At 44.7% G+C, this 22588-nt stretch overlaps 1 protein-coding gene across 1 annotated transcript in view; it reads right to left on the bottom strand.

Moving 5' to 3' along the window:
• LOC121282428 (CD9 antigen-like) overlaps positions 1 to 22588 on the bottom strand; it is a 105124-nt gene that overhangs the window by 33849 nt on the left and 48687 nt on the right. The window contains exon 2 of the mRNA XM_041196141.1: positions 16974 to 17076. Coding sequence (XP_041052075.1) covers positions 16974 to 17076 — 103 coding nt within the window. The remainder of the gene's footprint in view (positions 1 to 16973; positions 17077 to 22588) is intronic.

A 22588-nucleotide genomic window follows, 5' to 3' on the forward strand; every position in this document is an offset into this window, starting at 1 on the left:
CCCAGAAGGGGAAAATCCTTTCAACATGCACCCTGTCAAGTCCCCTCAGGATCTAGTGTTTCAATAAGATCACCTCTCATTTTTCTAAACTCCAGTGGGTAATGGTCCAACCTGTCCAACTTTTCTTCATAAGATGTCATTCATCCCAGGAATGAGTGAAGTGAACCTTCTCTGAACTGCTTCTAACACAGTTATATCCTTTATATTCCATTCCCCTTGCAATAAACACCAACATTCCATTTGCCTTTCTAATCACTTGCTATACCTGCACACTAACTTTTTGATTCATCTGCCAGAACACACAGATCCCTCTTTACCACTGAGTTCTGCAATCTCCCTCCATTTAAATCATATTCTGCTTTTCTATTCTTCCTGTCAAAATGGACAAGTTCACATTTACCCATGTTATACTCCATCTGCCACTTTTTTGCCCACTCACTTAACCTATCTATATCCCTTTGCAGACCATCTACTTTCTCTTGATAATTTACTTTTCTTTCTATCTTTGTGTCATCTGCAAATTTAGCTACCATACATTTGGTCCCTTCATCCAAGTCATTATGGAAATTGTAAATAGTTGAGGTCCAGCATTGCTCCCTGTAGCACTCCACCAGTTACAGCTTGCCAGCCTGAAAAAAAACCATTTATCTCAACTCTCTGCTTCCTGTTAGCTAACCAGCCCTTCATCCATGCTGATATGTTGCCTTCTACAGCAGGAGCTCTTATTTTGTGTAGTAACCTTTGAAGTGGCACCTTGTCAAATGCCGTCTGGAAATCTAAGTACAGCACATCCAACTTGCTTGTTACTTCCTGAATTAACTTTAATAAATTAGTTAAAATAAATTAGATAAAAGTATTGCATTAAATTTCAGCTTAACTTGTTAAGCCACTTGATATAACTACAGATAATCATAGAGTGATATTTCTAAACGTAATTTGTTAAATTAAACACAATATAGATGGCAGGCAGATGGTGTGTAGCAGCTATAGTATGTGGGTGCTGGTGGACACCAGTCTGATCTACTGCACTCACATCTGCAGTAAGTGCAGCTCGAGGAACATTGGCTTGGAGTTGATGAGCTGACGTCTGAACGTCGGACACTGATATGCACCAGGAAGGGGGAAAGTTACCTGGACACTTTGTACCATGATGCAATCAGGCCCCTTAGGCTAGGGACTTTGAATTTGGTCCGTGGTCTGACGCAGTGCAATGTGACCGTGCATAATCCAGAAGGTAGCACTGCATGAGCCTCAGCCCTTGCAATTGAGAGCAGGACTGCAGGGTGTCCATGGCACCCTACTGAAGGGAGATTGGGGTATTTAAAAGGAATGTATTTGTGGTACAGTTAGGGGGATAAGTACTGTTCTCTGTAGCTGAGAGCATGAGTCCCAAAGTGTTGACTGTCTGGTGCCAGGGTTCAGGACGTCTCCTCAGGGCTGAGAGGAACTTCAGTGGGAGGGGAAGAATCCAGCTGCCATGGTCCACATGGGTATTAATGACCTAAGTCGGAATGGAGTCATGAAGTCAGAGAGGTCTACAGCAGAGAAAAAGGCCCTTTGACCCATCGAGTCTGCACCAGTCAAACAAGTACCTAACTATTCTAATCCTATTTTCCAGCATTAAGCCCATAGCCTAGTATGCAATGGCATCGCAAGTGCACATCCAAATACTTCTTAAATTTTATGAGGTTTTCTGCCTCTACCACCCTTTCAGGCAGTGAGTTCCAGATTCCCACCACACTCTGGGTGAAAAAATTCTTCCTCACATCCCCTCTAAACCTCCTGTCCCTTACCTTAAATCTATGCCCCCTGGTTATTGGTCCCTCCACCAAGGGGAAAAGTTCCTTCCTGTCTACCCTATCTATGCCCCTCATAATTTTATACACCTCAATCATGTCCCCCCTCAATCTCCTCTGCTCCAAGGAAAATAACCCCAGTCTATCCAATCTCTCCTCATTACTAAAACTCTCCAGCCCAGGCAACATCCTGGTAAATCTCCTCTGCACTCTCTCTAGTGCAATCACATCCTTCCTATAATGCGGATTCCAGAACTGCACGCAATACTCTAGCTGTGACCTAACCTAACTGTTTTATACAGTTCCAGCATAACCTCCCTGCTCTTATATTCTATGCCCTGGCTAATAAAGGCAAGTATCCCATGTGCCTCCTTAACTACGTTTATCTACCTGTCCTGCTACCTTAAGGGACTGGTGAACTTACACACCAAGGTCCTTCTGATTCTCGGTACTTCCCAGGGTCCTACCATTCATCATGTATTTCCATGCCTTATTTGTCCTGCCCAAGTGCATCACCTCACACTTATCCAGATTAAATCCCATTTGCCACTGATCAGCCCATCTGACCAGCCCGTCTATATCCTCCTGTAATTTAAGGCTATCCTCCTCAATATTTATCACCCCAACAATTTTCGTGTCATCCGCGAACTGACTGATCAACCTTCCTACATTCAAGTCTAAATCGTTTATATATACCACAAACAGCAAAGGACCAAATACCAATCCCTGTGGAACCCCACTGGACACAGGCATCCAGTCACAAAAAACACCCCTCGACCATTACCCTCTGCTTCCTGCCACTCAGCCAATTCTGGATCCAATTTGCCAAATTGCCTTGGATTCCATGGGCTTCGTTATCAGTCTCCCATGCGGGACTTTATCAAAAGCCTTGCTGAAGTCCAAGTAGACTACGTCAAATACATTGCCCTCACCTACACACCTGGTCACCTCTTCGAAAAATTCAATCAAATTGGTCAGACATGACCTCCCCTTAACAAAACCATGCTGACTGTCCTTGACTAACCCCTGCCTCTCCAAGTGTAGGTTAATTCTGTCCCTCAGAATTGCTTCCAATAGTTTCCCCACCACTGAGGTTAGACTGACTGGCTTGTAGTTCCCTGATTTATCCCTTCCTCCCTTCTTGAATAGCAGTACCACATTGGCTATCCTCCAGTCCTCTGGCACCTCTCCTGTGGCCAGAGAGGTATTGAAAATTATTACCAGCGCCCCTGCTATCTCCTCCCTTGCCTCACTCAACAGCCTGGGATACATTTCATCTGGGCCTGGAGATTTATTTACTTTTAAGCCTGCCAGACCTCCTCCCTTTCTATGCTAATTTTTAAAATTATACCACAGTCCTTCTGCCTGATTTCTATACCCATGTTGTCCCTCTCGCTTGTGAACACTGACACAAAGTATTCATTTAGATCCCTACCTACGTCTTCGGGCACCACACACAAATTACCACAATGGTCCTTAGTGGGCCCTACTCTTTCCCTAGTTATCCTCTTACTCTTAATGTACTTGTAAAATAACTTTGGATTTTCCTCTATTTTACCTGCCAATGTGTTTTTTCATGCCCCCTTTTCGCTCTACTAATTTCCTTTTTTAAGTTTCCCCCTACAAATTCTATACTCCTTCAGGGCCTCCGCTGTTTTGAGCCCTCGGTATCTGCCATAAGCCTCCCTTTTTCTCTTTATCCAATCCTGTATATCCCTCAACATCCAGGGTTACCTTTATTTGTTGGTCCCATCCTTTGTCTTTACTGGAATACGTTCGCCCTGTACTCTCCCTATTGCCTTCTTGAATGAGTCCTACTGCTCTGACGCAGATTTACCTAAAAGTAGCTGCTCCCAGTCCACTCTGGCCAAATCATAACTGATCTTATTAAAATCGGCCTTCCCCCAGTTTAGAAATCTGATTTCTGGCCCATCCTTGTCCTTTTCCATAATAACCTTGAATCTAACGGAGTTATGATCACTATCTGCAAAATGCTCCCCCACTGATACCTCTACCAATTGCCCGGCTTCATTCCCTAAAATTAAGTCCAGGACCGCCCCCTCTCTTGTAGGACCTTCTACATCCTGGCTTAAAAAGCTCTCCTGGATGCATTTTAAGAATTCCGCTCCTTCTAAACCTATTCTAAACTAACCCAGTTAATGTTGGGGAAGTTGAAAACCCCACTATTACTACCCTATTATTTTTACACTTTTCTGAAATTTTCCTATATTTCTGTTCTTCTATTTCTCCCTGACTGTTTGGGGGCCTATAGTACACTCCCAGCAATGTGATTGCTCCTTTTTGTTTTTCAGTTCTATCCGTATGGCCTCATTTGAGGACCCTTCTATCACGTCATCCCTCCTTACTGCTGTAATTGATTCCTTGATCAATATTGTGATATCCCCTCCTCTTTTACCTCCTTCACTGTCTCGCCTAAAGACCCTATATCCTGGAATATTGAGCTGCCAATCCTGCCCCTCTCTCAACCATGTCTCTGTGACAACAATAACATCATACTTCCATGTGTTAATTTGTGCCCTCAACTCATCTGCCTTATTCATCAGACTAAGAAAGGTAAGAAAGAGATTCTTCTAAGGGAGTATGAACAGCTAGGGTCTAAGTTAAAAAGCAGAACCACAACAGTAATTATCTCTGGATTACTACCGGAGGCACAAGCAAACTGGCACAGGGTAAATAAGATCAGAGAATTGAATGCTCAGAGATTGGTGTGGGAGAAATGGTTTTAATTCATGAGACACGTGCACCAGTACTGGGTAGGTGGGAGCTGTACTGTTAACTAATGAATTCATTGTAAAGGATCTTCTAGACAAGAGTAATTCTAATGTGATAGTTTCAAACTGAATGTGAAATTCTGAGAAATATGGGTCCATAACGAGTGCCTTAAACTTAAACAAAGACAATTACGTGTGCATGAAGACATAATTGGCTAAAGTGGACTGGGTAAACAGGTTAAAAGATAAGTCAGTAGAGAAAGAGAGGGTAGACATTTCAGGAGATATTTCATAACTCTCAACAAAGATATATTCCATTGAGGAAGAAAGACTCTGCAAGAAGGATGCACCATTTGTAGCTAACTAAGGAAGTTAAGCATGGTATCTAATCGGAAGAAAAGGCATACAATGCTGCAAGGATTAGCGGTAGGCCTGAAGATTGGTAACGTTTTAGAAACCAGCAAAGGGTAACTAGAGAAAAGAGGGAGAAATTGGAGTCTGAGAGAAAACTAGCAAGAAATATAAAAACAGACAAATATGTAAATAGGAAAATAGTAGCTAAAGTAAGCATTTATCCATTAGACAGCAAGACTGGGGAATTAATAATGGGAAATGAGAAAATGGCAGAGACTTTGAACAGTATTTTGTGTCCACCTTCACAGTGGAAGACACTAAAAGCATCTCAGGAATAGAAAATCAAGAGGCAAAAGAGAGGGAAGAAGTTAAAACAAATCCGTATCACCAGAGAAAACATAATGGCAATATTAATGGGACTTAAGTCTGACGTTTTCCCTAGTCCAAATGGCCTGCATCTTTGATTCTTAAAAGAAGTGACGACAGAGAAAGTGGAAGCATTGGTTTCAACTTTGCAGAATTCCTTCAATTCTGGAAAGGTCCCAGTGGACTGGAAAACCAAAAACTTCAAAATAAAGATCATTGGGTGAATTTTACAGCTCCCTCCACTAGCGAATTTGAAGGCAGGAGCGGTGGGGGGTGGGGTGCAGGGAGAGGGTGGAATGGATAAAATAAAGTGGGTGGCCAGCCCACCACCTTCCTGCCCACTCTGACTTGTCCTTCATATTAAGGGAGTGGGTAAGGTGTCAGGCAAACTGCTTGCCCTTAGGCCTATTAAGGCCCTTAAGTAGACAATTAACTGTCATCAAAGGGCTTCATTCTGCCTCTGCTGCAGTGTTTCAGTCCTCCTGTGGGAGGAGGTGGGTGCATGATGAACAGCCAAGCAGCTTTGATAGTGTGGGCTGCTATCAAGCAAGAAGAGTGGGGTAAACAAAAACAGAATTACCTGGAAAAACTCAGCAGGTCTGGCAGCATCGGCGGAGAAGAAAAGAGTTGACGTTTCAAGTCCTCATGACCCTTCAACAGAACTGATCTTTCTTTGCAAGGAGAGGGAAATATAAGCTGGTTTAAGGTTGGGGGTGGGGGGTGGGGGGGAGAAGTGGAGGGGGGGTGTTAGGATAGGAGCAGATCATCAAAAGATGTCACAGACAAAAGAACAAAAGAACACAGAGATGTTAAAGTTGGTGATATTATCTAAACAAATGTGCTAATTAAGAATGGATGGTAGGGCACTCAAGATATAGCTCTAGTGGGGGGTGGGGGAGCATAAAAGATTTAAAAATAATGGAAATAGGTGGGAAAAGAAAAATCTATATAAATTATTGGAAAAAAAAGGGAAGGGGAAGAAACAGAAAGGGGGTGGGGATGGAGGAGGGAGCTCAAGACCTAAAGTTGTTGAATTCAATATTCAGTCCGGAAGGCTGTAAAGTGCCTAGTCAGAAGATGAGGTGCTGTTCTTCCAGTTTGCGTTGAGCTTCACTGGAACAATGCAGCAGGCCTAGGATAGACATGTGGGCAAGAGAGCAGGGTGGAGTGTTAAAATGGCAAGCGACAGGGAGGTTTGGGTCATTCCCGCAGACAGACCGCAGGTGTTCTGCAAAGCAGTCGCCCAGTTTACGTTTGGTCTCTCCAATGTAGAGGAGACCACATTTGGAGCAACGAATGCAGTAGACTAAGTTGGGGGAAATGCAAGTGAAATGCTGCTTCACTTGAAAGGAGTGTTTGGGCCCTTGGACGGTGAGGAGAGAGGAAGAGAAGGGGCAGGTGTTACATCTTTTGTGTGGGCATGGGGAGGTGCCATAGGTGGGGGTTGAGGAGTAGGGGGTGATGGAGGAGTGGACCAGGGTGTCCCGGAGGGAACAATCCCTATGGAATGCCGACAAGGGGGGGTGAAGGGAAGATGTGTTTGGTGGTGGCAGCATGCTGGAGTTGGCAGAAATGGTGGAGGATGATCCTTTGAATGCGGAGGCTGGTGGGGTGATAAGTGAGGACAAGGGGGACCCTATCATGTTTCTGGGAGGGAGGAGAAGGCGTGAGGGCGGATGCGCGGGAGATGGGCCGGACACGGTTGAGGGCCCTGTCAACGACCGTGGGTGGAAAACCTCGGTTAAGGAAGAAGGAGGACATGTCAGAGGAACTGTTTTTGAAGGTAGCATCATCGGAACAGGTGCGATGGAGGCGAAGGAACTGAGAGAATGGGATGGAATCCTTACAGGAAGCAGACTGTGAGGAGCTGTAGTCGAGGTAGCTGTGGGAGTCGGTAGGCTTGAAATGGATATTGGTGGACAGTCTATCACCAGAGATTGAGACAGAGATGTCAAGGAAGGGAAGGGGAGTGTCAGAGATGGACCACTTGAAAATGATGGAGGGGTGGAGATTGGAAGCAAAATTAATAAATTTTTCCAAGTCCCGACGAGAGCATGAAGCAGCACCAAAGTAATCATCGATGTACCAGAGAAAGAGTTGTGGGAGGGGGCCGGAGTAGGACTGGAACAAGAAATGTTCCACATACCCCATAAAGAGACAAGCATAGCTGGGGCCCATGCGGATACCCATAGCCATACCTTTATTTGGAGGAAGTGAGAGGAGTTGAAGGAGAAATTGTTCAATGTGAGAACAAGTTCAGCCAGACGGAGGATGGGGATGTTCGGGCCTCTGTTCGAGGAAGAAGCTAAGGGCCCTCAGACCATCCTGGTGGGGGATGGAGGTGTAGAGGGATTGGACGTTCATGGTGAAGAGGAAGCAGTTGGGGCCAGGGAACTGGAAATTGTTGATGTGACGTAAGGTGTCAGAGGAACCACGGATGTAGTTGGGAAGGGACTGGACAAGGGGAGAGAGAAGGGAGTCAAGATAATGAGAAATGAGTTCCATGAGGCAGGAACAGGCTGACACCAACGGTCTACCAGGACAGTTCTCTTTGTGGATTTTGGGTAGGAGGAAGAAGTGGCCGTCAAGGTTGGGCGACTATCAGGTTGGAAGCTGTGGGAGGAAGATCCCTAGAGGAGATGAGGTCAGTGACAGTCCTGGAAACAATGGCTTGATGTTCAGTGGTGGGGTCATGGTCCAGGTAGAGGTAGGAGGAAGTGTCTGCGAGTTGACGCTCAGCCTCCGCGAGGTAGAGGTCAGTGCGCCAGACAACAACAGCACCACCCTTGTCAGCGGGTTTGATGACAATGTCAGGGTTGGACCTGAGAGAACGGAGTGCAGTAAGTTCAGAGAGAGAGAGATTAGAATGGGTGAGAGGAGCAGAGAAATTGAGACGACTAATGTCGCGCCGACAGTTCTCAATGAAAAGATCAAGAGAAGGTAAGAATCCAGAGGGAGGGGCCCAGGTGGAAGGAGAATATTGTAGGTGGGTAAAAGGATCCGTTGAACGGGGAGAGGACTCCTGCCCAAAGAAGTGAGCCCGGAGACGAAGACGGCGGAAGAAGAGCTCAACATCATGCTGAGCCCGAAATTCATTGAGATGAGGGGTGGCATTTCAGTTGAAATCCACGTGGGGTAAGTTGGAGACAGAAACAGTCACTGAGAATGGAGATATGGCCCCTCATGTTTCGAACCCACCCAGGATTACAGGTATCTCCAGGACATAAAACGTTTCTCGGACTGCTGTTCCTGTCACATTCTGAGATCCACACTCAGTGCCATGCGCCGCCATATGAACACACTCGACCTCTCCCTCCAGCAGCACCGCCGCACCCTTTTTCAAAGCTGCACGTGCCCCCAGTTTAATTTTATTCTTCGTCTCATCCGACGCCTCAACAAGAAACTTTTTCGCTTTCTCTCAAGTGCTAAGGAGCGCAAACTCCAGCACCTCATTGACAGCAACACCTATCTAGGACCCTCCAACCCTGCCTGTCCCTCCGTCCTCACCCCGTCTTCCAATCCCAGCCCCAGCCATGTATTCACTATACCCCCTGACCTTCCCCTCTCCGACGCTGAACGCTGAACGTTCAGTGCTTAGCAAAGGACTTAGTTTCATACCCTTACGCCCTCATCTCAATGAATTTCGGGCTCGGCATGATGCTGAGCTCTTCTCTTAGGTCCAACCCTGACATTGTCATCAAACCCACTGACAAGGGTGGTGCTGTTGTTATCTGGCGCACTGACCTCTACCTCGCGGAGGCTGAGCATTAACTCGCAGACACTTCCTCCTACCTCTACCTGGACCATGACCCCACCACTGAACATCAAGCCATTGTTTCCAGGACTGTCACTGACCTCATCTTCCTCCCACAGCTTCCAACCTGATAGTCACCCAACCTCGGACGGCCCGCTTCTACCTCCTACCCAAAATCCACAAACAGAACTGTCCTGGTAGACCGATCGTGTCAGCTTGCTCCTGCCCCACGGAACTCATTTCTCGTTATCTTGACACCCTTCTCTCTCCCCTTGTCCAGTCCCTTCCCACATACATCCGTGATTCCTCTGACACCTTACGTCACATCAACAATTTCCAGTTCCCTGGCCCCAACCGCTTCCTCTTCACCATGGACGTCCAATCCCTCTACACCTCCATCCCCAACCAGGATGGTCTGAGGGCTCTTAGCTTCTTCCTCGAACAGAGGCCCGAACAATCCCCATCCACCACTACTCTCCTCCGTCCGGCTGAACTTGTTCTCACATTGAACAATTTCTCCTTCAACTCCTCTCACTTCCTCCAAATATAAGGTGTGGCTATGGGTACCCGCATGGGCCCCAGCTATACCTGTCTCTTTATGGGGTATGTGGAACATTCCTTGTTCCAGTCCTACTCCGGCCCCCTCCCACAACTCTTTCTCCGGTATATCGATGATTACTTCGGTGCTGCTTCGTGCTCTCATCGGGACTTGGAAAAATTTATTAATTTTGCTTCCAATCTCCACCCCTCCATCATTTTCACGTGGTCCATCTCTGACACTCCCCTTCCCTTCTTTGACCTCTCTGTCTCAATCTCTAGTGATAGACTGTCCACCAATATCCATTACAAGCCTACTGACTCCCACAGCTACCTCGACTACAGCTCCTCACACCCCGCTTCCTGTAAGGACTCCGTCCCATTCTCTCAGTTCCTTCGCCTCCATCGCACCTATTCTGATGATGCTACCTTCAAAAACAGTTCCTCTGACATGTCCTCCTTCTTCCTTAACCGAGGTTTTCCACCCATGGTCATTGACAGGGCCCTCAACTGTGTCCGACCCATCTCCCGCGCATCCGCCCTCATGCCTTCTCCTCCCTCTCAGAAACATGATAGGGTCCCCCTTGCCCTCACTTATCACCCCACCAGCCTCTGCATTCAAAGGATCATCCTCTGCCATTTCCGCCAACTCCAGCATGATGCCACCACCATCACATCTTCCCTTCACCCCCCTTGTCGGCATTCCATAGGGATTGTTCCCTCCAGGACACCCTGGTCCACTCCTCCATCACCCCCTACTCCTCAACCCCCACCTATGGCACCTCCCCATGCCCACGCAAAAGAGGTAACACCTGCCCCTTCACTTCCTCTCTCCTCACCGTCCAAGGGCCCAAACACTCCTTTCAAGTGAAGCAGCATTTCACTTGCATTTCCCCCAACTTAGTCTACTTGTATTCGTTGCTCCCAATGCGGTCTCCTCTACATTGGAAAGACCAAACGTAAACTGGGTGACCACTTTGCAGAACACCTGCGGTCTGTCCGCAGGAATGACCCAAACCTCCCTGTCGCTTGCCATTTTAACACTCCACCCTGCTCTCTTGCCCACATGTCTATCCTAGGCCTGCTGCATTGTTCCAGTGAAGCCCAACGCAAACTGGAGGAACAGCACCTTATCTTCCGACTAGGCACCTTACAGCCTTCCGGACTGAATATTAAATTCAACAACTTTAGGTCTTGAGCTCCTTCCTCCATCCCCGTTCTGTTTCTTTCCCCTTCCTTTTTTTCTTCCAATAATTTATATAGGTTTTTCTTTTCCCATCTATTTCCATTACTTTTAAATCTTTTATGCTCCCCCACCCCCACTAGAGCTATACCTTGAGTGCCCTACCATCCATTCTTAATTAGCACATTCGTTTAGATAATATCACCAACTTCAACACCTCTGTGTTCTTTTGTTCTTTTGTCTGTAACATCTTTTGATGATCTGCTCCTATCCTAACACCCCCCACTCGTGTTTCGTATTGGCAAGCTGTAACTAATGGAGTGCCACAGGGATTAGTGCTGGGGCTTCAACTATTTATGTTCCATATCAAAGGCCTGACTGTATTATAGACAAATTTGCTGACGATACAAAGATAAGTAGGAAAGCAGATTGTGAAGACACAAAAGGTCTGCAAAAGGATATCGATAGGTTAAAGGAGTGGGCAAAAATTTGGCAGAAGGAGTATAATGTGGGAAAATGTGAACTTGTTCACTTTGGCAGGAAGAATAGAAAAGCAGTATACTATTTAATCGAAAGAGATTGCAGAACTCGGTGGTACAGAGGGATCTGGGTGTCCTTGTACAGGTATCACACAAATTCAGCATGCAGGTACATCAAATAATTAGGAAGGCAAAGAGAATGTAGAACTTAATGTGAGGTGGATGATGTATAAATGTAGGGAAGTCTTGCTACAACTGTGACACCACTGAGACCACAGCTGGAGTATTGTGTTGAGTTTTGGTCTCTTTACTTAAGGAGGGACATCCTTGTATTGGAGGCAGTTCAGAGAAGGTTCATTAGGCTGATTCCTGACGTGAGGGATTTATCTTATGAGGAAAGGTTGAGCAGGTTGGGCCTATACCCATTGGAGTTTAGAAGAATGAGAGCTGATCTTATTGAAACATATAAGATTCTGAGGGGGCTAGACAGGGTGGATGCTGAGAGGTTGTTTCCCCTTCTGGGGGGATCTGGAACAAGGGGACACAGTTTAAAAATAAGAGGTCTCCCATGTAAAACAGGGATGAGGAGGAATTTCTTCTCCCAAAGGGTCATTAGTGTTCAGAATTCTCTTGCCCATAGAGCAGTGGAGGCTGCGTCATTGAATAGATTCAAGGTTCAGTTAGACAGACTTACATATGTTGATTGATAAGGGAGGCAAGGGTTATGGAGGGTAGGCATGAAAGTGGAGTTGAGGCCACAATCGGATCAGCCATGATCTTATTGAATGGCAAAGCATGCTTGATGGGCTGAATGGCCTACTCCTGCTCCTTTTTCTTATGTTCCTGTTCTTCTGATTTCGACCCAGCGACAGTGAAAGAATGATGATATATTTCCAGGTCAGGATGGTGAGTGATTTGGTGAGGAACTTCCAGGTGGTGGTGTTCCCAAGTGTCTGTTGCCCTTGTCCTTCTAGATGGTAGTGGTCGTGGGTTTGGAAGGTGCTGTCTAAGGAACCTTGATGAATTCCTACAGTGCATCTTGTAGATGGTACACACTGCTGCTACTGTGCGTCGGTGGTGGAAGGAGTGAATGTTTGTGGATGTGGTGCCAATCAAGCGGGCTGCTTTGTCCTAGACAATGTCAAGCTTCTTGAGTGTTGTAGGAGCTGCACTCATCCAGGCAAGTGGAAAGTATTCCATCACACTCCTGACTTGTGTCTTTTAGATGGCGGACAGGCTTTGGGGAGACAGGAGGGAGTTACTTGTCGCAGGATTCCTAGCCTCTGACCTGCACTTGTAGCCACAGTATTTATATGACTAGTCCAGTTCAGTTTCTGGTCAATGGTAATCCCGAGGATATTGATAGTGGGGGAATCAGTGATGGTAATGCCATTGAATGTCATAGGACGATGATTAAATTCTCTCTTGTTGGAGATGGTCATTGCCTGGCACTTATGTGACATGAATATTACTTGCCACTTGTCAGCCCAAGTCTGGATATTGTCCAGGTCTTGCTGCATTTAGACATGGACTGCTTCAGTATCCGAGGAGTCGCGAATGGTGCTGAACATTGTGCAATCTTCGGGGAACACCTTACTATGATTATTCTAGCTTTGCTCTTTCCTACAAATGGAAACATTCTCTCTGTGATTGTTAAAATCTTTTATGATTTTAAAGACCTGCATTAGCTTTTCAAGAGAACATGTCCAACACTTTCATCCTTTGCTGTACAGCCTTACAATTCTGTTAACATCTTAGTTAATCTTTTTTGCACTCTCTCCAGTTCCTCTATGTCCCTTTTATAATATGGCATTCGGAATTATATGCAGTACTCTAAGCTTGGTGTAACCAAGGTTCGACACAAGTTTAATACAACTTCCCTACCTTTCGATTCTATTCCTGTAGAAATAAACCCCAGTGCTTGATTTGGTTTTTTACATCCTTATTCACCTGTCACTAGTTTTAGTGACAAAACAAAAACAGAATTACCTGGAAAAACTCAGCAGGTCTGACAGCATCGGCAGAGAAGAAAAGAGTTGACGTTTCGAGTCTTCATGACCCTTCAACAGAACTAGGTGAATCCAAGGAAAGGGGTGAACTATAATATTTTATATATTTATTTATTTTATATATTTATATTTATATTTCACCCCTTTCCTTGGATTCACCTAGTTTTGTTGAAGGGTCATGAGGACTCGAAACATCAACTCTTTTCTTCTCCGCCGATGCTGCCAGACCTGCTGAGTTTTTCCAGGTAATTCTGTTTTTGTTTTGGATTTCCAGCATCCACAGTTTTTTGTTTTTATCACTAGTTTTAGCGATTTGTGTAATTGTTCTCGCAGATTCTCTACCCCATTTAGATTTTTATTTTCCAAGTACTTTGCAACTTCCTTAAGTTTCTTACCAAAATCTAACACCTCACACTTAACCTGCACTGAAATTCATTTGCCAATTATATGTCCATTTGGTAAGTTTATTGATGGAATTTATTGCACTTTTCCTCAGTGTTGACTCGGACCACAATATAGAAATTGTACTTTTGATTTCAAAACAATAAATCGTTGACATGGATAGTGAGCAGCAGGGGCCCCCGCACTGATTCCAGTTAAATCGTTAACATGGATAGTGAGCAGCAGTGGCCCCAGCACTGATCCCGGTTAAATCGTTAACATGGATAGTGAGCAGCAGTGGCCCCAGCACTGAGCCCGGTTAAATCGTTAACATGGATAGTGAGCAGCAGTGGCCCCAGCACTGAGCCCGGTTAAATCGTTAACATGGATAGTGAGCAGCAGTGGCCCCAGCACTGAGCCCGGTTAAATCGTTAACATGGATAGTGAGCAGCAGTGGCCCCAGCACTGAGCCCGGTTAAATCGTTAACATGGATAGTGAGCAGCAGTGGCCCCAGCACTGATCCCAGTTAAATCGTTAACATGGATAGTGAGCAGCAGGGGCCCCCACACTGATCCCAGTTAAATCATTAACATGGATAGTGAGCAGCAGTGGCCCCAGCACTTGATCCCGGTTAAATCGTTAACATGGATAGTGAGCAGCAGTAGCTCCAGCACTAATCCGGGTTAAATCATTAACATGGATAGTGAGCAGCAGTGGCCCCAGCACTGATCCAGGTTAAATCGTTAACATGGATAGTGAGCAGCAGTGGCTCCAGCACTAATCCGGGTTAAATCGTTAACATGGATAGTGAGCAGCAGTGGCCCCAGCACTGATCCTGGTGTAAATCCACTTTCCACCTCCTGACTGACTGATTAACTAACATTTACTCTCCCTGTCTTCTTTCTGTCCTGAAACCAGCCACTGGTCCTTTGACTCCACATTTTCTGATCATATTCCTTGGCATATTATGGGACACCTTATCAAAGATCCTTTAAAAATGCAGCTAATTTACATCCACTGCATCAGTCTTTTCCACGTCAATGAGGTTAGTCAAATGGGATTTTCCCTTTTGAAATCGATGCAATAATTCATTGTATTTTCCTTTTCTCTATTCTCTCCTTTAGTCAGCATCCCATTATTTTTCCTTCCACTGATGTTAAGTGACTGGTCTAAATATCCCTTTCCAAGTATCAGTATAGCATTAGCTATCTGCCAGTCCTCTGGCACTACACCTTTTCCAATAGATCATTAAACATGTGCACGAGCAGTTCTGCTATTTCTTCCCTAGATTATTTTAAAATGCATAGCTACAATCTGTTTGAATTAAGTTTGATCTTCTTTGTTTGATATGTTTCTTTAATATTTATCCTTTTATTGTAAATATGATTGTATAATTTCTAACCTTGTCCTCTGATGTCATGTCCCTCTCCCTGGCAAATATTGAAGTGAAATAGTTGTTGAATAGTTCAGCCATTTCACTATCACTGCCTTGGTTTTATCCTGGCAATCACTTCCTCATCCTGTATTCCCATCATTTTCTTTATTTATGGGCCTGTAAAATATTTTCTAGTTTGTTTTATATTCCCTAATAACTCAATATTCTCGTCCCTCTTTGCCTTCCTAATTGTTTTTGATTTCTCTCGTAAGATCTTCATATTCTGCCTTGCTTTGCTGTCTCCTGCTGTCAATGTACTTCTCTTTCCTAATCCTCAGTTTTTCATTTGTGTCTTTATTCATCTATGACATCACATTAGTGTTTATTTGTCCTTATTTTTTAGTGGAATATTCTTTTTTTCTGGACTCTGTTTTAAGTGCTGTTTTACACCATTGTTTGACAGTAGCCTGAGCCTTCCAGTCAGTGGCAGTGCTACTCACATAGCCCCCGTCACAAAGACTCTCCCAACCCGACTTGATTACCCATTTCTTCTGGGATCAGGAGATTCCAGCTGCAGCAGAAATAGGCGGTGCAGTGCCTCCCGTGAAACTCCACCGGATCACAGTAGAGTCAGAGGAAGAGAGGACACGCCCCTTTAGTCATGTGGTCTGGGGGTAGTCAGGCCTGGTCTAGGGGATAGTCAGGTCAAGCCTGGGGATTGGTTGGCTGGTCTGGGGGCGGGGTAGTCGGGCCCAGTCTAGGGGGGTAGTCGAGTGGTTTGGAGTACTTGGCATAGTCTGGGGTGGGGTGGTGGGTAGATGAGTGGTCCAGGGTTAGTGAGACCTGGTCTTGGGGTAATTGGGCCTTGTCTGGGGGGGGTTGTTGGGTGGTCTGGGGCAGGGGGGAAGTCGGGTGGTATGGGGGGGAAGTCAGGTGGTATGGGGGGGGGAGTAGTCAGGTGGCATAGGGGGGTAATCGGGCCTGGTCTTTTGGGGTATTTGGGTGGCCTGGGGGTTAGTTGGGTGGTCTGGGGGGGTAGTTGGGTGGTTTGGTGGGGGGGTAGTCCGGTGGTAGTTGGGCCTGGCCCAGGGTGATCGGACTTCATTCAGAGTTGGGTGGTCTGCGGGGCTTTAATCTGACATTTCCTTGGTAACTATCCAGATAAATACTGTGGAATTGTCTGAAGTCTCTGACTCTAACTTAGACTCAGAGACATGGGCCCTGGGGAACAGGGGATTTCCCATCGGAAGTTTAACTTCCCAGAAAATTTCCACAGGGTCTTCCATTTTATGTTGAATCTCTGATGATCCAGAGACAGGAAGATTTGGGCCAAAATTGTTTTCTTTTTATTCACATGAACATCCCATGTAGTCTAATCTTACTCACATAAATTTTAATATCCTATCCAATCCAATCTCATTTATCCACACTCACTGTATCATTTTATATCTCAGTCATTTGAGTTCTGCTCTCCTGCTCACTCCACATTTCTCTTAATATCCCATCCAGTCTAATCCCACTCTCCTGCTCAGTCCCCCAACAATTTAATATCTACCAGTCTAATCCCAATGTCTTGTTTAATCCTTATCCCATTTAATAATCCACTCTGTCTAAACTACCCTCTTTGTCACTCCCTAGACACTATATGATAACTGCTGATAATCCTGAGAGATTTGGATATACTGACCCTCCAGTAAAGTGACCATTTCCACCCTTATTCATTCTGTAATGGATGATGCCTCAACTGACACACCAGAATTCATCAGCGGCAGAATTGTCAAAATGCTGGACAGTATGAAGCTAGGGATTCCATTTGCACTGAGCTATATCTCAGTTTTCCAGTTCATCTATCACCCTACTGGTACTACTGCTGATATTCCATTGCCACTGTCTCCAGCTGGCCTATCCTGCTCGTGTTTGCTTGTCTTACACAATGATCAGTGTTTACAAACTCGCTCCTGATGTCTTAGACAGCAGCAACTCACTCCAAACTATGCTTTACTTACCAATGTAGAAGGATGTAGGACAATGGTCACCACTGAATATGGTGGTAGTCTCAGAGTCAAAGCGAAGCCACAGACCAAGTGAGAAGACTGCTGTGCCAGTCAGCTGATAACAAAAAGAGAATCATAGTTAATGATGGGCAATGAGAGTGATGGCAGTAATAGTACTGGGGAGTAGGAGTAATGCGGGTCGACAGCAATGGGAAGTGATAGTAAAGAGAGTGACCAGAAAGAGGGGCAAGAGTAATGGGAAGTGTGTATAATGGCAGTATTGGGGAGTGAGAGAAACGTGGAATCACAGAAAAGTGAGTTGAGTGTAATGGAGGAGACACACTCCCAGGACACAGAACACTGGGTTAGATTATTCGGCCAATCAAACCTACTCCAATATTACATACAATCATGGTTGGTCTTCTGCCTCAACTCCACTTTCCCATCCACTCCCCATATCCCTCAGAGATCAAAAAGGTGTCTATCTCTGTCTTCCTGGGCCCAAAGACAGTGACCCCCCCCCCCGACCTAGAAGAGCGAGAGGAGCCGGAGACAGTGTCCCCCCATCTAGAAGAGCGAGAGGAGCCGGAGACAGTGACCTTCCCATCTAGAAGATTTATCCAATCCAACATCGTCCAGTCTGTGTTTCCAGAGTGGAGCAGCTGTGTGGAAGTGTGACATCATAGGAAAAGAGATGTGATTGGTTGGTGAATATTTTGCTCATTTGTCTTCAAAACCCATGTAACCGATTCATAATTGTGAGGTTTTATTAGCTGTAGTAAGGTTTACTAGCTGTAGTAAAGTTTAATGGGAGCAGCTATGTTTATTAATTATAAATTAATTAAGGAAAATAAATTACTTGACACATAATAAAGATGGCAGGGCAGATGATGCATTGTGACTGCAGAATGTGGGTGCTCTTGGACACCAGCATGATCCAGGCAAACATGTCTGCAGTAAGGAATGCTCCAAATAGTTGGACCGTTCCGTACCACCTGTCCCGCATGGAAAAGTTTCTGCAGTGAAACACCTTTGACCACAAGTCCATCAGACAGTAATCGACACGTAATGTCCTAGAGGCCCTGTGGGAAAAGGAGATGGTGGATCCTGTCGAATGGTTCCCCAAGCAGACTGTCAAAGTCATTTGGCAGAATGCCTCATCGCCAAAACTTTCCAACAAGCACCAAGGTATAGCTTGGCTGGTGGTGAGAAAGGCCCTCCCCATCAGGAGTCTCACCCCCTCTGCACGTTGCCTTCATGATGGCTGTGGTGGGGAAGGGCACTGGCATCAGTACTCGGGAAAGTGGGAGCTGTACCATTGGGACGGTCTCCACCTGAACCCAGCTGGGACCCAGTGTCCTGGTGAGTCATATAACCAAAGGGGTAGAGAGGGCTTTAAATTAAAAGTGGGGTTGAGGGATCAAGTTCGGAAAAATATGATAAATTAAATAGAGAAGACAAAAGAGCAAGGTAGGAATTAGGGAAATTATGATCAGAGCACGGCAGCAAGGGACCAAATGTACAATCCTGAGAGTGCACCAGGGGATAAGGCCAGAGGTTACAAAAAGGCTCTGGGATCCTGTAGATGTATATATCTGGACTTCAGAAGGCCTTTGATAAGGTGCCGCACAAAAGATTAATACAAAAGATAAGATCACGGAGTTACGGGTAATACATTAGCTTGGATAGAGAATTGGCTAACCAACAGAAAGCAGAGGGTTGGGATAAATGGGTCTTTTTCTGGATGGCAAGCTAACTAGTGGGGTGCCACAGGGTTCGGTCCTTGGGCCCCAACTATTTACAATCTATATTAATGACTTGGATTCAGGAATAGAAGGTACCATAGCTAAATTTGCAGATGACACCAAAATAGCTGGGAAAGTAAGTTGCAATGAAGAAATAAGAAATTTACAAATGAACATGGACAGGTTAGGTGAATGGGCCAAAATTTGTTAGAGTTTAACGTGGATAAGTGTGAGGTTATCCACTTTGGTCAGAAGAATAAAAATGCGGCTTATTATTTAAATGGAGAGAAACTTCAGAATGCTTCAGTACAGAGGGATCTGGGTGTCCTCATGCATGAATCGCTGAAAGCTAATATGCAGGTACAGCAGGTAATAAGGAAGGCAAATGGAATTTTGGCATTTATTGCAAAAGGAATAGAGTATAAAAATAGGTAAGTGTTGTTGCAACTGTGCAAGGCATTGGTGAGACCGCACCTGGAGTACTGTGCACAGTTTTGGTCCCCTTACTTGAGGAAGGATGTAGTTGCATTGGTGGCGGTTCAGAGGAGGTTCTCTAGATTGATTCCAGAGATATGGGGAGTGTCTTATGAGGAGAGATTGAGCAGTTTAGGCGTATACTCGCTGGAGTTTAGAAGGGTGAGAGGAGATGTAATTGAGGTATATAAGATGCTAAAGGAGACAGACAAAATAGACGTGGAGCAGATGTTTCCCCTTGTGGGGCATTCTAGAATGAGAGGCTATAGTTTTAGGCTAAGGAGTGGTAGATTTAAATCAAAGATGAGGAGGAATTACTTTTCTCAAAGGGTCGTGAATCTGTGGAATTCACTACCTCTGAGTGCAGTGGATGCCATGACGCTAGATAAATTTAAGGATGAGAGCGGCAGAGTTTTAATTAGTAACGGGTTGAAAGGTTATGGGGAGAGGGTGAGAAATTGGAGTTGAGCCGGAATGAGATCAGCCATGATTGTATTGAATGGTGGGGCAGGCTCGAGGGGCTGAATTTGCCTACTCCTGTTCCTTGTTATAATGTTCTTATGTCTCTGAATGAACTTTGCATTCATAATAAAACAGATGAACTAACAGCGCAAACATCAATAAATATTTATGATCTGATAGCCATTAGAGACATAGCTGCAGGCTGATAAAGACTGGAACCTGAATATTCAAGAGTACATGACATTTAGGAAGGTCAGGAAGCTAGGAAAAGGTGGAGGGGTAGCTCTGTTAATTAAGAATAACGTTGGTATAACAGAGAGAGTCAACCTTAGTTCTGGACTTCAAGATATGGAATCAGTTTGGGTGGAGATAAGAACTAGTAAAGGTGAGAAAATCAATTGTAGGAGTGGTTTACAGGCCCCCTAACAGTAACCATACAAAGTATACAAAAAGAAAAGTATGGAGATAATCATGAATGATTTTAATCTACATATAGATTGGACAAATTTGATTGGCAATGGTAGCCTGGATGATGAGTTCATAGAGTGTTTTCAGGACAGTTTCTTAGAGCAGATTTGCTCTAACCAGATAATAGGTGATACTAGACTTGGTAATGTTCAATGAGACAGGATTAATTAATGACCTTATAATGATGCCCCCAGGTAGCAGTGATCATAATATGTTTGAGTTTCTCATTCACTTTGAGGGAAAAAAGAATGGATCTAAGACTAGTGTTTTAAACTTAAGTAAAGGCAATTATGAGGGTATAAAAACAGAGCTGGCAAAAATGAACTGGGAAATTAGGTTAAGGGATAGGTCAGTAGGGATGCAGTGTCAGACATTTAAGGAAAAATTTCAAAATACTCACAAAAAATACATTCCAGTGAGGAAGAAGGACTCTAAGAGAAGGACACACCATCCGTGGCAAACTAAAGAAGCTAATCATGGTATCAAGTTGAAAGAGAAAGTGTATAATTCTACAAAGATGAGTAGCAGGTCAGAAAATTGGATAGAATATAAAGAACAACAAAGAATGACTAAAAGATTAATAAGGGGGGAAAAATTAGAGTACAAGAGAAAGCTAGCTAGAAATATAAAAATGGATAGTAAGAATTTCTATCGGTATTTAAAAAGGAAAAGAGTAAGTAAGGCGAGTGTCGGTCCTCCAGAGAGTGAGTCTGGGGAATTAATAATGGAAAATAAGGAAATGGTGGATGAATTGAACAAGTATTTTGCTTCTGTCTTCACTGTAGAGGATACAAATAACATCCCAGAAATAATTGTGAATCAGGAAGTGAAAGGGAGGGAGGAACTTAAAACAATTACAATCACCAGGGAAAGGTACTGAGAAAATTATTAAAACTAAAAGCTGACAAGTCCCCAGGTCCTGGTGGACTTCATCCTAGAGTCTGGAAAGAAGCAGCTGCCAAGATAGTAGATGCATTGGTTTTAATTTTCCAAAATTCCCTAAATTCTAAAAAGATCCCATCAGATTGGAAAATAGTGAATGTGACTGATGCATCTGTGGCAGGGAAGTTTTGTGAGGATAAGTTTTTCCCTCTTGTTAGTTCTCTCACCACCTGCTGCAGATCCAGTCTAGCAGCTATGTCCTTTAGGACTTGGCCAGCTCAGTCAGTAGTGGTGCTATCGAGCCACTCTTGGCGGTGGACATTGAAGTCCCCCCACCCAGAGTACATTCTGCATCCTTGCCACCCTCAGAGCTTCCTCCAATGATGTTCAACATGGATTCATCAGCTGAGGGAGGGTGGTATGTTGTAATCAGCAGGAGGTTTCATATTTGACTTGATGCCATGAGACTTCATGGGGTCCAGAGTTGATTTCGATGAGGCAACTCCCTCCCGACTGTATACCACAGTGCTGCCACTTCTGCTGGGCCTGTCCTGCCAGTGGGACAGGACATATCCAGGGGTGGTGATGGTGGTATCTGGCACATTATCTGTAAGATATGATTCCGTGAGGATGACTGTGTCAGGCTGTTGCTTGACTAGCCTGTGAGACATCTCCCTCAATTTCGGCACTGGCCCGATGTAGGACATACTCAGGCAATTACTTACTACCTCCTTAGGAGAACTTTGCAGGGTCGACAGGACTGAGACTGCCATTGCTGTTTCCAGTGCCTAGATCGATGCCAGGTGGTCCGTCCAGTTTCATTTCTTTTTTGTGACTGTTTAGCAGTTTGTTACAACCGAGTGGCTTCAGAGGGCATTTAAGAATCAGCCATATTACTGTGGGTCTGCAGTCACATGTAATAAGCCAGGTAAGGGTGGTAGATTTCCTTCCCTAAAGGGCTATAGTGAACCAGATGGGTTTTTACAACAATCAACAATGGCTTCATGATCATCATTAGACTTTTAATTCCAGATTTTTATTGAATTCAAATTCCACCGTTTGCCATGGTGGGATTGGAATCCAGGTTCCCAGAGCATTACCCTGGGTCTCTGAGTTATTAGTCCAGAGACAAAACCATGACACCTTCACCGCCCCCTCAACAACTTTGTGCTGAAGTTCCTGAAGCTGCAGCCACTTACTGTGGATGTGGTTATCCAGGATCACAATACTCTCCACAGACTCCCACTTGTGCAGTTCCAGCACAATAGCTGCCCTAGCCATATCTATTTAATTTTATTTATTTGGACAGTTAATTGATCACTGATTTAATAAAGTTAGTCTCCTAGTTCAGAGACAACAAAGTCTCACCAGATACTGAAGGTAAAACAAAATGAATAAAAACTTCATCTCCTTCTCCCTCTCCACAAATTCCCAACTTTAACATTGTTTTATGTTCACTCTATGCTCCACACACCAGAGGAAACAGATTCCCCAAGATAGAGTCTGGGAGATACACTCCCCAAGAGGCTACCTCACCCACTTTTAAACTTTGAACATTCCAATAGTTTATTAAAAAGATGAGAGAGTTTGTTATTG

This window comes from Carcharodon carcharias, chromosome 9, assembly GCF_017639515.1.
Source record: "Carcharodon carcharias isolate sCarCar2 chromosome 9, sCarCar2.pri, whole genome shotgun sequence".
Taxonomy (NCBI): domain Eukaryota; kingdom Metazoa; phylum Chordata; class Chondrichthyes; order Lamniformes; family Lamnidae; genus Carcharodon; species Carcharodon carcharias.